The 15,054-nt window shown below is 39.9% G+C and overlaps 1 protein-coding gene across 5 annotated transcripts in view; it reads right to left on the reverse strand.

The window, feature by feature from the left end:
* bcl9 (BCL9 transcription coactivator) overlaps positions 1–14,772 on the reverse strand; it is a 30,859-nt gene extending 16,087 nt beyond the window's left edge. The window contains exons 1-2 of one of the 5 annotated variants that reach the window (XM_044365919.1): positions 14,605–14,772; positions 12,468–12,633 (exon numbers count right to left, since the gene is read on the reverse strand). Coding sequence is in view for 1 of the 5 variants with exons in the window: in XM_044365918.1 (XP_044221853.1) it covers positions 291–440 (150 nt within the window). In the remaining 4 variants the exon portion in view is untranslated. The other 4 variants (XM_044365924.1, XM_044365920.1, XM_044365921.1 and 1 more) reach the window with 4 other exon arrangements.
* Between the last annotated feature and the right edge of the window lie 282 nt (positions 14,773–15,054).

Below are 15,054 nucleotides of genomic sequence, written 5' to 3' on the forward strand. Positions count from 1 at the left end.
ATGGCACACACAGAATGTCAGGAATGCGGACTGTCACTAAAGATAGAGCTGTGACGCCAGAGATGTAACATCTGACATAATACATCTGCCGTGACAGGAACAAGGACGCTCATACATGAGCAGCGCTCACGCAAGTCTGACTGCGCTCCTGTTTCTCTTGAAACCGAGCCACCAACATATTTACAATGAACTTCAAAACTTTTACACATTCTCCGAACTCTGAGCTGCTCCCTGAGCAGAATGGCTGCATATACCCAACCTTTTCCACCCAGGATCTCTCTTCTCCTCACCTTCATGTGTTTTCTTTCCCTGCCACTCATTATGTTAGTCCCAGTCTCAGCTGTCTCTGCTTTGGTTGGTCTGTCCAGCATTTCTACAACAACCAAAGCCTCCGTCCTCCATTCTTCCCTTCCTCTGGTTGCCAGCCGATGCCCTTCCATCCCCAGGGAGGCAACATGTGTGTAATGTCACATTTTGTCATATCATATCGTGGTGACAGAAGCCTTGGCGTGTCCATCACAATGATGGAAGCGGCAATGAAAACGGGAGGATGGGAAAGGGGTGTGATACAGATATACCCTTAGGAGAAGAGGGGTTATTACACAAGTCACTCTCTTCACAGCGAGCCCGGGTGGGTGTCTGGATCTCAGACGCACGCACACACACACACACACACACACACACACACACACACAGAGACACAGCTGACTCACTAGTGACACATCTGCTGGTGTAGCCTGGGCACAGTGCCATGTGTGGCGGCCAGCTCCAGCAGCAGCACTGGCACTCGGCACTACGGCCTGCTCTGATCTGTCTCACACACTTCACCCTGCACTTCCATCTCTGTCCATCTGCCCTCTGTCTCTGCATCTCTGGCTGAGTTGGTGTGTCTTGTTTACACACGTTCACCTTTCTACTCAATACGAGACAAAGAACTGGTTAACTGGCACTGACACACCAAGCATGAGTGAAAGTCAGGGGTTATAAGGTAAACAGTATTATAAGGATATTTATCACACTTCCCTGAAACACTATTTTTAGCTCAGTACTAGAGATACAGCGATTAACCGATTTCACTATTAACTGCGCTTTAACACGTCATGGTTTTGTAACCGTAAAGTCTCAGCTACACTGAGTGTTTCTGTTCTCACTCTCAAAAAAAAGGGACATTATGGTACGTTATTTTTCTATGAACAACGGTTGTACTGTGAGGAAAATTAAACAAAACTGGGTCATTCCGTGTCAAATCACACAGAATCCAGGAAAGTGGTTGCAGCACTGTCTTAGATTTTGTTCAGAGTTTGTCTATATAATGTTTGAGTCCCAAAACTAAGGCCTGTAAAATATTTTTCTTCAGTTCTAATGATATTGATTGATATTTTTTAATTTTTACACTCTCAAAAATGCCTCATCTGGGAAGCCATGTTTGGGCATTAATCTTGAAAAGTATTATTAGTAGCCTATAGTAGCCTCACCAAACTTTGTAGGATGGAAGACAAACATGTTCTGAGTATGACTGAACCATGAAAAGTTTGTACTGCATCATATTGATTTTCTATAAGGCCCTAGATTTGGAAAAAATTGCAAAATTTCTAAACCACAATGATATTGAGGTTATTATAAACCCTTTTTTGCACCCATATAGTGTCAATCATTTTTTCTTCAAATACATTTTTTATTAAATGTGTGCCAATATTTGGGGTATCTACCACTAATGGACATGAAGATATTAAGAATAAAACAAGGTATGGTAGCATTTTTCAGTCATTTTCATGGGACCAAAATGGTATGTGGGGCAGGAACATGAAAATGTACATGGAAATAGCTTAATGTTTGGTCATATATTGTAAAAAGAGCCAGTGTCCTTCCATGTTCCCTTCATAGATAAATACACATAGTTAAAGGCATTGTTTTCACTCTAGGAAAAAAAAACATCCACAATGAAGAAGCAGGATCTTCCCTTGTCTGTACTTATGTGTGTCCCAGGCTCTGAAATATTGATTGGAGTAAAGACATACATGTTTTCCGTAGGATCATTTTACTATAGGTCATTAACAAATAATTAATAAACAGATCCAACCTTTTACGTGGAAACACATTTAGATACTCCCACTGGAGCATGAGAGGGCCATTTAGGATAACACTTATTCCCCCTTATACCAGAGGTTTTATCCAAATATTTCACTTATTTTCAATATCCAGGACCTTACCAGACATACATGTTTATTCTTTATTTCTTACAATTCCTATGACACAGGAATTCAATAATCATGGAGATACTGAGGCAAAAAAAATGTAATCCTGAATTTTTCCTGCCACAGGTAAAATATCTCTTAAATCTTTGTCTATTTTTGTATGAAGTAAAAACAGAAGAACATTAGCACTTTGAACCCTTAATAACCCTTAATAACCATACATCAAGCAATGTCCGTGTACATTTTTATGTTTCTACTAGCTTCCCCACATACCATTTTGGTCCTATGAAAATGAAAATATGCTACCACGCCTTGTTTTATTCATAATATCTTCATGCCCGTTGGTGGTAGAGACCTCAAATATTGGCAGAAATTTAATAAAAGATTGTGTTTGCAGAAAAAATAATGATTGATATATTAGCACAAAAATGTAGGTCAATATCACACTCAATTCAGAATTTTGCACTTTTTTCAAAATGGGGCCTTATAAAATTAAAATGGCAAGCAGTACAGGCTTTTAATGGTTTTGGCATATAGGAAAAATGTTCGTCTTCCATCCTACAAAGTTTGATGAAGCTAGGAACAATACTTGTCAAGATATTAACGCCTAAGCATGGCTTCCCAGATAGGGCATTTTTTTAGGCTGTAAAAATGAAATAATATCAAGGGCTGAAAAAAATATGAAAACATAGGATTTGAACAGAAATATTTTACAGGCCTCAGTTTTGGGACAAGGTTTAAACAAAATCTGTGACAGTGATACAACAACCTTAACTGATTTGACATAGAATGACCCAACTAGACAATTGTGTTAAAAAATAATGTCCATAGTCTCAACAAGCAGACTGCAGGCAGAACCATGTGCACGAACTTAAAATGCTGTGCTACAACAAGTTCAGGTACACAAAGTTACACATGCTGACTTCCCTTACTTATGTATGGAGGGGGGCTTCATTAGCTAAAGGAGACAAGAAGTGTTCTGGCAATGGTTGAGGGACCCAACACTGAAGCCTTGTATTCACCATAACGTCTTAAATCATCAGTGTGGGAGTAATTTTAAAACTTGCCAAAGAAAAGTCACTGCTAAAGGGTCCAACAACTTGAACTTAATGCAACAAATTCGAGATCACCATCCAGTTATACTGCTCAAGTGAAGATAATACACCAAGTAATAACCAAGTTAAAAAAATAGAAAAAAAACATTACTTCAGTGGCAAGTTACATAATGAAACATTGAGTTGGTAGGGAATTAAATATAAAACTGTCACTTACAATCAACAAAGTAGCAGTGAGTTAAGAGTTGGGCTTTCAGTGCAACATAAATCAACAGCTACAACGCAGGAAAAGGAGCATAGCACCGTTTATAAATTAACATTCAACAAAACAGCATGTAATTCCTTCAAGGGCTACGTATGCTCGGTAAATGCGCCAGGTGTAAAAGACTAACTTAACATTAGGATCCTGTAGACTTCCAGCACTATACCATGAGATCTAATTTATTGAATTCAGTGATTAATAACACCTGCATAAGAGTTGTTCTCAATTTCTTTCTTTCATTTTTACTAAAACTGCAAAAAAAAAAAAAAAATCATCCATATATCCATATTATTACCTAGATTAGTAATATTTTCCCCTAGGGAGTCAATAAAGTTCATCCTAATCTTATATTAATAATAAGCAACTGCTCATGTGATTTTATCCATCCGTAGTGTTGTGAAGTAAATTAATGCATAATAATTGTGAAACCGTGATTTTTCCTCAGACTATAATTGTACCATCAAAATCTATAATCAGTTTATCCCAATACAGTACAATTATTTCACACCACATTTTACCTCAGATTTTATTGGACACAAAACTGAAAAATATTGCAAATTTTGTTGGACACTTAAAAAATACACTTGAAAACAGCATACAGTGTATACAAAAAGGTGGGTTGTAAAACGTTTTAGACAGTTGACTGGGAATTACTTTAAATGCAGCATGGTGTCTGTGTTCCTTACATATTGCACATCAGTTCATGCTTTAACATGTTCATATCTCTTTTGGGTGGTGATAGTAAACAGAAAATTAAAAATATTCTCCTTCCGTGAGAAAGAACACCTACACAATTTGCGCAATTTTGAGATAGCAAGATTTCTTCTTTGTTAGTCATAAAAATCATGTTCTCTCCTGCTTAATGTCACACATCTGCACCCACAACCTACTCACACCCCAGTCGATCAACTAGCCATGGTCACAAAGCAAATATGCAAATTCACAAATCCATGTTTTTCCCTACAGTAAGTTTCTCTCACGGAGGACATCTGAAGCTCAAATGACGAGTCAAACAGAAACTCCATTTGCTTAAGAGAAACTGTTGCTCTCTGTGCAGACCCCTTTTTCCTCTCTTCCCTTGACCATGCTCTCTGGTCCGTGACTCCCTCCCCTCCATCCCGACAGTCGCTCCCACACTCTGGCCACATTCCTCCCTTGCTCATGCTGAGAGGACGTCTCCCTGTGGCTAAAAACATTGTGGGAAATCCCAACAGCCAGGCCCTTCAGAAACCGTGCAGACCATTGAGGTAAAGTGTAACAGAGACTCACATTCCTCACTTGCTGTTCAAAAGGCTCTTTTTTTTAACCCGCAAGTAAAAAAACTAACAAGAGTGTCACCAATGTTTCGATACTGAACCTTACAACAAACAGCAGAGAAACATCAAATATCAGCACTTGAAGCAGCAGTCAGTACAACCCACGCTATGCAAGACCGAAATTTGTAGCACTATGAGCATTGGGTAGAAAGGGAATTAAATTTCGTCTGTGCTAAGACGGTTTGCCCACAACATGTTTTCCATAGCTTCTTTTTGTATATTAAAAATGCATCTGTACTGAACTGGCATGACAACAAACAAGCAAAACCATATTTTACTCTAAACATATATAGAGATACCCTGAATGATACCTTTGCAGACTACCTGTGCTCAGATCCTTCATATCTTCCAGAATCCCTCCATTAAACAAATCATTGTGATGATGGTGATAGTTGTGTTATTAGCATTTTGTTGTTCTTGATTTTTGATTGTTGGTGATATGCTGGTGGGGCACTATGCTGCCTGACACTAAGTAGTTCTATGCTGTTTGATGTCTGTCTTTCACTGTGATGTCCTTTGTTGTTGTTTTATTTGTCTGACAATTGCCTTAGACACCAAAGAAATTTCCAAACGGGTAATAAACAAGACTGACTCACTAATACAATACATGTGCTGTCTTCTTCTACACTATCATACAACAAAATTAGCACTTTAGAGAGAATATGGCTCTGTTCACACCTGGCATTAACTTGCATCTTGGGTGATCCGATCACAAGTAGATAGCTCTAGGTACGCCAGTTCACACCTGGCATTAGTATACGTCTCCACATGTCTAGAGTGACCACTTGTGATTGGATCTCACTTCCCCGCTCTATATGCAAGTCAACATGTACATCATTTCCATTTGCAAAGACCAAATGTGTTGTTTTTAACTGGCGGAAGGCAGCAAATCAATTCCCGTGCCTAGTTTGCCAGAAATTAAAAGAAGAGGAAGAAGTTTGCAAAGACCTTGGCAAAATCAAAACTCTTTGGCCCAAATGGATGTCAGACAGCGTGTTTTGTGTGTACTTCACCCACGAGAATCCATTTTGCCCATTGTTGTAGCTTCTTCTTGCTGTTTCACACTTTAGTATGACGCCCTTCACGTCAGTTGAGTAGGCGGCCCTTCATTGTGGCCCAGGACACATTCTCGTACACACCGCTAAAAGAATGTGGCCATATGCAGCCCAGACCAGCTCTAAATGTGGTCTGAGTGATTGGATCTCAATGCGTTCTCAATGAGACTTGGGTGCGTTCACACCTGTACTTAAAGCTGTCCACTTGTGATCGGATCACCCAACATGTATTTTAATGCCAGGTGTGAACAGGGCCTATGAGCCAAACCATGTCCCTGAATTACAGTTACCCCAGTCAGCACTAGTGTGTCATTCCCATGGAATTTTAAACACACTGGGTAAGACCTGCCCAATTAAATACAGGCACAGAGCAATATTCACGTGCATACTCACATACCATTGCAGATAGAAACACCCACATGCGGCAGTACTTATTTGTACTGAGACGCAAATGTCTGAGACGTACTGAAAACTGCATTACAAGTTTATGGCATGAACTGTTGTGAGTCAGAGTTTGCTTACTTGTATGCTCCTCTCTCAGAGTCTCCTTTGGCGTTCCTCTGCAACTACCCACATGCTAATATGTTGAAAGCATACAGCATATGTCCTGTGTAACCCGGGTAAAGTGACCTGCTTATGCATTTTATAAAGTAACATCCTATACTCAATCTGCCAATTAATCCTGATACCAATTTACACACACTCTTTTCATTATCATTCTTCCAGCATGGTTGTATAGCGCTAGTAACTACTCTCAAAACTTCCAGTGGTGGCTCAGGTAAAAAAAGGCAGAAAAAAACAAAACAAAACAAAACAAGATTTAGCTAATATTCACAATTTTTATATAACAATTTTTTTACTGTATATTTGAGGCATATAATGTTTTTTCCATTGTGTTTAAAGTGGTTAAAAAAAACTTCACTTCTGTTTATGAGCATATAGCTCAAATTACTAGACAGAGGGCAAAAACACATTCACAGGATAAAAACACGCTCAAGGAGATATGAACTATTTAAATCTGAGGTGTGGCACTATTTTAGATGCTACAATTAAGTGATTCTTGATTACAGTAGAGGAGTTAAAACAACAAACATGTGGGTGCATCCACCTGAACACCATCCACAAGTACAGTAGAAGCAGAAAGGAGGGAACCTGTTGATTTGCCTGACTACAGACACATGCCAGTTCTGTTCTGATAAACCTTTGACCTATATATAAACCTATATTTATCTATCTATTCACATCTATTTAATGATATAGAATACCACTGAAAAAGTCAATGGGACATTAAAATCCAGGATGAATGCAACCAGAAAATACAAAAATAAAATATCAACATTACAGAATTGTAGTACTCAGAGAATTCCAGGAAATGTCACATTAGCACTTTAGGAATCAATATCATATTTGACTGGGAAGTACCAGCTGATTGAATTAGAGTAGAAGTAGAAGACCTGTAGTTGGTTGAAACATTGCTAATAAAATTAAAGGGAGCTGTGATTCCAGTGTACCAGTACTCCTTGTACTGTCCCTGTCAATCCCTCCCATATTGATGGACTGATATCATGAAATAGACTATGTGTAATTTGTGCTGTGTTCAAGTCATATCATTCAGACCATAATTATGAGCAGCAGAATTGGAAAATACTTGATGAAAAGAACTACAGAATTATCAACAAAATGGCTGCAAAGCCGCCATCACTGGTATTTACAGCTAAATAAAATCCAATATTTACTCTATTTCTTTCAATTCAGCCAATTAAAAAGGTTTGTATACACAGTTTGTAGCTGGGGTTCCCCTTGTTAACGAACCACTACAAATTTGTAACACAACAAAAAATAGCTCATTTTGGCTTTTAATATACAACACCAAGACTAGCAATGAGGTAATCATCTTGGAATAAAGCATAATGAGAGGTTCTTCCATTCTTCCAATTTGCCGACATTTGGCGATTACAGCAAGAACCCAAAGATCTGCCTCCAAAGTTTCAAACTGAACCTCTCTTGAACTAATTGTTACCACATTCACATTTGAAAATTCCACCAAAGATCTTGGTGAGCTCCAGTTTAAAAAAAATCCACATTAAACAGACAGTGTGATGAATGCAGACAATATTCACCTCTGTAAAGCTTTGCAATTTTTTTTGTCTCAGAATTATGTCAAGGATTACCAAAGTTTCTACAAAGCTGACACATACACACCCTCAATAATCAGGAGCTCAACCAAAGCACATAAAGGATTTAACATACCAATAGCTTCCTCTCATTAAGGCTGACAGTTTAGTCTACAAACACTTGATAATGAAGATTTGATACAGTTGATGGATGCTTATCACTGCCTAGCAAACTCAAATGAAAACCAAGCTCTTTGTCACATGTACCAAGTTGTGTGGCAAATTGGCAAAGTGAAGAACATCAGAAATCTGATCCACTTCCTGTTTAACCACCACATGGAACAAATAGACTAAAAGAAGGACGTGTAGTGGGTAAAATCTCACCTTTAACACTTGGATAGATAAGGATTACTCCAGAGTGCCTCCAGTGCTTGAGTCTAGTTTAGAGGCATGTGAAAACCAGATTTTAAAACGTGGTTCCGTTTTACAGTACATGCATGGTTAGCTTAGGGTGTTTTCATACCTATTTTTTTTTTTTTTACCAATTTTTTTGTTTGCTCTGGTCCAAATCAGTTAATGAGTAGATTCGGTGCGTTTTCCCCTGGGTTCGGTTTCTTTTCACACGGAGAAAAATCCAACCAACCCAAAATGCATCACTACAGGCCACATGAGAACGTTCACTTCGCTCATTGGTCAGCTGTGTCTGGGGCAGGAGCAAGAACGTAAACACAGGAAGAAGGTCCTGAAGGATGTCCACTGGCCAAAATAACGTACTACATTGCGCTAGTCCAGGTCCGACCTTGATTCATTCTCCGGCTAATTGTTAGCAACCGTTAAATAGGCTCATCCACATCCCAGTATGTAAACACATCTGGCTACAGGAGCCATTTCGCTCAAACCTGTGGAGTACACCTACTAGTCGGGTCGGATCATGTTCACAGCACAAACTAACCGCTCAAGAGTTTGTCTGGGACTAGACCAAGACCACCTCCTCTAAAGGGTTTCAGTGTGGTTGTTTTGGTCCACACCCGAGTGCGATTACTGTGTTCACACCTGCCCAAACGAATCACACCAAGGGGGGGAAACGAACCAGAGTTCGATTTAACCGAACTAAAGTGTGCAGGTGTGAAAACACCCTTAGTGTCATGGTGACACGTTTACAAGTGACAACAGTCAATCTGATAGCTAGAGAAGACCTAAGCCTGGCTGGCAGCTTTTAGTATAGATAGGCTGAGGTGAATGCAGGCCAACGCAACCCCCAGGTTCCACCTGAAAGCCGCTCTGTTTGAGAGGACCCCTCCCCTTGGGGCAAGTGGACAAGCCCGTCTGTGCCATAACTGTCAATCACAGTAGAGAAACATGAAAGCAGATTGAAGGGTACATTCTGACTCAGCCAGACACATCCCTGAGGATCCTGTATGGCCAACAGTCCCACCTACCCATCTACAAATATGAGACTGAGACCTCCTACGCTAAAAAAGATATGAAGTGCAGCTATTAGAGAAACACATTCATATTTATAACCAAAACTGTTTGGAAAGGCACACTAAGCTGTTAAGACTTGACTACTAGAAACCAGTCATTAGAGACCCAAATGATTTGTTTTGAAATTTCGAATTTCCTTTATTATAAAAAATTTATCTTTATTATGTTTTTAAGTGATGACTGCTCTGTAATGGTCGGCGTAGAATTTAATCAAATGAATGAATAAATAAAATGCAACTGATGCTCTTGTTTTTGTACCATGTGGCATGAATGACTAAATAATTGATAGTTCTGTCAACTAATCGGCTTAAAGTACTTAACACTAGTTTTATTTTTGAATGGGTTTGGTGCTCCTAAAACAACAAGGCCTTATTTATTGAACACATACACATTTTATGTTTTTTTTTTAATCTATAATTTTGCTGGTGTTACCTTTCTTCTGTCACTTTGTACCTTGGCCTTTTACATTGCTATACATATCAAAGATTATTATTTTTAGGGACACATCAATTCCAGTTTTTCTCTGTCTGTACTGATTCACATACCTAAACTCTGGTTATTGGCCAATACAGAATAATAATAATAATCAAATACTATTTTTTTTCCTTTTTCAGCTTTAAATACAGTATGAGTGTAACTGATTGTCTAGGTAAAGTATCATGAGGATGTAACCACACATCACCTCAAAACTGTAGATACTGACAGACATTCATACAACAGCTTTCTTTTCAGGCTTGTGCAAATTTAAAAATAGTGTGTTTGGAGGGTTAATAAAACTGAGTTGTCGCAATTCATACCGACAGTGACAGACACAGTATTTAATGTGGATCAGTTGCTTCTGGCTGATTCGTTTGATAAGGTTGATACCGGCGCTGGTACTGATCAAACGTATCGGATCAGTACTCATTTGTACTGATGAGAAAGACATGACAACGGCTGATCATGAAAGCTAGAGGAGAAAATGGGCAATATTTTCAGCAATCAATAAAATCAATAGACACAGAAATCGAATGTTTATTTTAACCCTCATCTAACATGAACTTCTAAGCTTATGTTTCCATAAATGATGAGTTAAATCTACTGGTTTAGAACTTCTACGAACTGCAAAATAAAAAGCTTCTTCGATCGAGCCAGAATTTGGAAACAAATCCGCATTTTTGCAAAAAGGGGCAAAATATTCTTTATGAATACAATTTATTAATGTTTTTTTAGGTTTTTTTCACCATTATATGTTCATGCTCTGAAAAATATCCACCTAGACTGTACATAATTGTACATCACAATTTTAAGTGTTTTAATTTCCCTGAAGGTCCCAGTGTGGCATCAAGCACTCTAAACGTCTTTTTCAGACCTTTGATGGTAAATCAAGGCAAAAAATCCGTACAAATACATGTTAAATACTAAATCGTTTTTTTCCTGCTCCCTTGGGAATAATTACAATACTGTGGTGGCCTGACCATAGTCAGTTCAGCAGATTAACTAAATCCCTTAATTAATTGTGACTGAATGCCTTAAAACAGCAGGTAAATGGGAAACTGATGCATGTTTCACTTAAGGTAAATACTACTTCGAGTAGCTAACGATTACAAAAAAAAAGATCAGACTGAGCCTACAGAATGAAAATAACATTTTTAGGCAGTAGAAAAACAGACATACTTGGGTCTAATCTACTGTATGAAGGAAGGGGAGCCCCCTGCCACCCACTACACAGGCAGCAAGACAGATCGCCCCTCCAACACATCCTTCCATGTCATACACAACACAAAACCTTGTGAGTTTTAATTAGAAAACCCATGAAGCAAACAAATGCATGGAAACATGAGAAGCCAATACACAGAAGAGAAAATAAACCCTTAGCTGCTTTCCATCAATATCCATTTCCCTGTGTCCTTCACCTCACTGTGGTTTTTGGTTAACACACGTTGGATTAGATAGCAGATAAATAAACTGTGTGGACAGCTTTCTCAAGAAGAGCAGCCTGACCTTGTTGTGTCCCCACTCATGTGCAGATCAGAGAATTAAGACCAAACATCGCACTGATAGTCCAAAGCAGCGCAGCTCTGAGGTCCTTTTCCTCAAGCCGCTTCCCTGAGCATTAAGAATGGTTGTACGTGGTAACTGCTCTACACCTCAAGGCCTCTCTAAATCAGAATGCAGCTATCAGTGTGGGCACCTTCATAGATAAATGTCACAGAGACAGTGAAAGATAATGGGATGAACCTGTGCCTAACTTGTAGCAGTGAAGTTATGGCACCAGTTAGTCTTCGAGGGAAAGAAAGAATTGCTTGCTGCCATGCTTGATAATGCAACAAGTTATGAGGTTTAAAAGCAGACAACATTGTAGTGAGGAAAAGCTGGAAAACAAGCATGAAGCATTCTTTTTCATACTGCTTTACTTATTCCTAAATATGGTGAAAACCACACTTACATACATTACTTCAACACCACGGCTGTGTCCAAAATCGCTCCCTTGTTCACACATTTACTATTCCCAATATATCAGAAACTCAGTACTCTACTGTATGAGCAGTATATCGTGATTTCAGACACTTCAATCATCATTTTGCGTCATTGCTTACAGGAATACACTCAGATGACTGATGATTTTTGCATATATTAAATGTGACGCATTGCATTGCGGGATTGTCAGCTTAACCATTTTTTGAGGGCACTATGGAGTGTATAGATTTCACACTCACAGAATAAAATGGTGGGCAGTACATATTGTGCATTATATAGTAAATAGGAAGTGATTTCAGACACAGCCCATGTGTTACTTGTGTGCATTTCTAGAGGTATTCTTATGAAGAGATGAAGCAAAGAAAGAAATGAGGATAAGAGAACAGTATTCATGTGCAGTCCGTTTTGGATGTATGTTTTTAAGAAGTTGAGGGAGATGTGTATGTAAGAAACTGTGCGATAAGAGTGTGAAACAAAAAAAAAAAAGAGAGAGAGAGAAAGAAAGCCAGAGATGAGCTGGGTTACCTCAGAAGCCCCCCTGCCCTTTCAGCCGGGCCTCATATGGAGAACCAGGCCTCGGGTCCCCTGTGCACTGATGTCTGCTCTCCACTCGACTCCTCCCAGTCAGCCACGGAGGCTGTGCAGGAACCTGGCCCACTCACGACACCCTACAGCCACAAGTCATTCACACCTGGAACAGAGGAGAACTTTGCTCATCGGGTGACACGCAAACAAGCAAACGGCAAGGAAAAGCACTCAGTCACTCATGTTCACAAGCCCAACATGTAACAAACACATAACCAGTGCAAAGCTCAGGTCATTAGGGGCTACACTAGCAGCGTATACTCACGTTTTTAACCCAGACACTCATTTATAGTTCAGTTATCGACCTGTGTGCACATAAGGGACTACAAGACGGTGCATGATACTCTATCAAGAGTGTCCTTGCTTCTATGCATCCTAGAGGACTTCCTCCTTCCTCCGAACATACACTTGTGGGAGCAAACGTATGACTTTTTTTTTTTTTTTATCTCAACAATGCAAAGAAAATAGAGCAGAAGTAGTGAGTATAGAAAGGATAAATATGAACAGATGCAACAGATACATGTTAATGGCGGGCAGCAGTGTTGCCTAGCAATTGAGGAGACCAGAGTCCTGTAACAAGAAGCGACTGGCATGTATGCTTTGAAACTGTCCTTGGACAAGACACTGACCCCCTACCTGCGAACTCAGGAGTCGCTCTGAATCACAGCATCAGCTAAAAGGACTCAAATTTAAACTGCAACAAAGCAAAAAAGCTGCTGAGATTTTCTCTTTACAGTTATAAGAGAGAAAAAACATAGCGTCAAGCCATTTTTTTTTTTAGCAGATACACATTTATTGGGAAAATTGAATGAAGTCCAAGCAAAATGTTATAAAAAGGAAAATAAATGCTTAATTAACTCGAAAGGACACTAGGATGACTTTATCAGGGGAGGAGATTCCCAAAATCCCAAACAACTGCAGGTATAAGATGTCATTTGCTCAAACACTGTTTCACTATAGGACCTGTGGATATTTTTCCCCTCACAAGTTAAACAAAAATTGGTAAAAATAGACGACTGAATACATTCTTTGCCATGTTTAGCTCTCTGGTCTTGCCAAGGTAACACAGCACAATGCCACACAAGTTATTCACAAACGGGCCTACTCGAGGAAGTCGTCCTAAAATACACACAGACATCTACAAACCTAAAACTCCACAAATAAACTTAAAGCACACAACATCTACAGAGACTAGACTCCCCCCTGAAATCTCAGCGCCTCACTGGACAACTCTTGGCGGACAAAGTAATTCCATGGCGCTTGAAACTCCAGGAACTTTTTTTTTCTTTTTCCTAAAAGAAGTTGTTCCTGTTTCGCCAGAGAACTGGGGGGGAAGGGAGGACTTTCAGCACTTGCATTCATGGAGCCTCGGCCAGCGCAAACAAAGTCTTCCCCGAAGAGGGAGGCACTGGACGGCGGCGAGAGCGAGAACAACGACGTCGGGCCACGAGCACACACAAAAAAACACGTACAAAATGAGCTACATTTCAGGGCTTAGTCTGCTAATAAAACAATTTCGACCCTCCTTAGGAAAACGTTCATTTTCAAGTTCTGCTAGCTCCGTTAACAATGTAACAATTAAATCGCTCGGCAGATGATAGGGCTGGCCGACACAATCAGCAGCCGAGGCCTATAATCTCGCTGCGCGCTTATAATTCATATCAAACACATTTTTAATAAAGAAAATACAATACCAACGGTGTGGTACTCCTGAAGAATGCAGAACATGCATGCTGCATTGTATCCTTTTTTCATTTTCACGAAGCACGGGCGGTCCTCCAGTATAATGGGGTAAAAACCAATATTTCTCCGCGGGTTTTACACCATGCCGAAAACATCGTGAATAATCCGCTTTTGTTGCGCTGGAAAAATCGGCATTGCCGGTTGAAAGGGTGCTCACTGTCTGCCAGGCCAGACGCGACGGTGGGTTTGCTAGCCAGCCTTCGGGGACAGAGGCAGAGAAGAACGGATACCGGAGTGAGATGTCCCCGGGAGGAGGACCCGCGTGTGCCCGTTGCCAGGAGGCGAGCTGTGCCACCGACACTTTTCACCTGGATTTGGACAAATGAACGCTCACCTGGAATGTTAGCTTAATCTCCGTTTTCCTCGAACGACGGATAAATAGCGCACACTTATCAAATCACAACATTATCACGGCACCATTATAAAATAGAAATATGTCTCCCCCCTTTCGCCCGAGCTTTCCAGTGGTCCTACTCCATTGCATCCCAGTCAAGATTTCCTGTCGTTGCTCTCCCCCCCACCCCCCCTCCGCTGCAGCGCGATGGTTTAGCCCGAATTCTAAGTAGCAATTCTAGGTCAGGTCTGTGTGCCAGTGAGGATGTTACTGTCGGACAGCAGAGAGACACTAGTGTCCACCTCCATGTAACAAACACTGTAAAAATATAAACACACAGAAGAAGAGGACAACAACACCTAAACTGTGCTGTTTTGTTTTTTTTAAAAGTCACCTTTCTTATTGTTTTTCGGAGTTGTGCCCTCGTCTTTGTGGTGACTTCGAACTTCA

Source organism: Thunnus albacares, chromosome 11 (assembly GCF_914725855.1).
Source record: "Thunnus albacares chromosome 11, fThuAlb1.1, whole genome shotgun sequence".
NCBI classification, from domain to species: Eukaryota; Metazoa; Chordata; class Actinopteri; order Scombriformes; family Scombridae; genus Thunnus; species Thunnus albacares.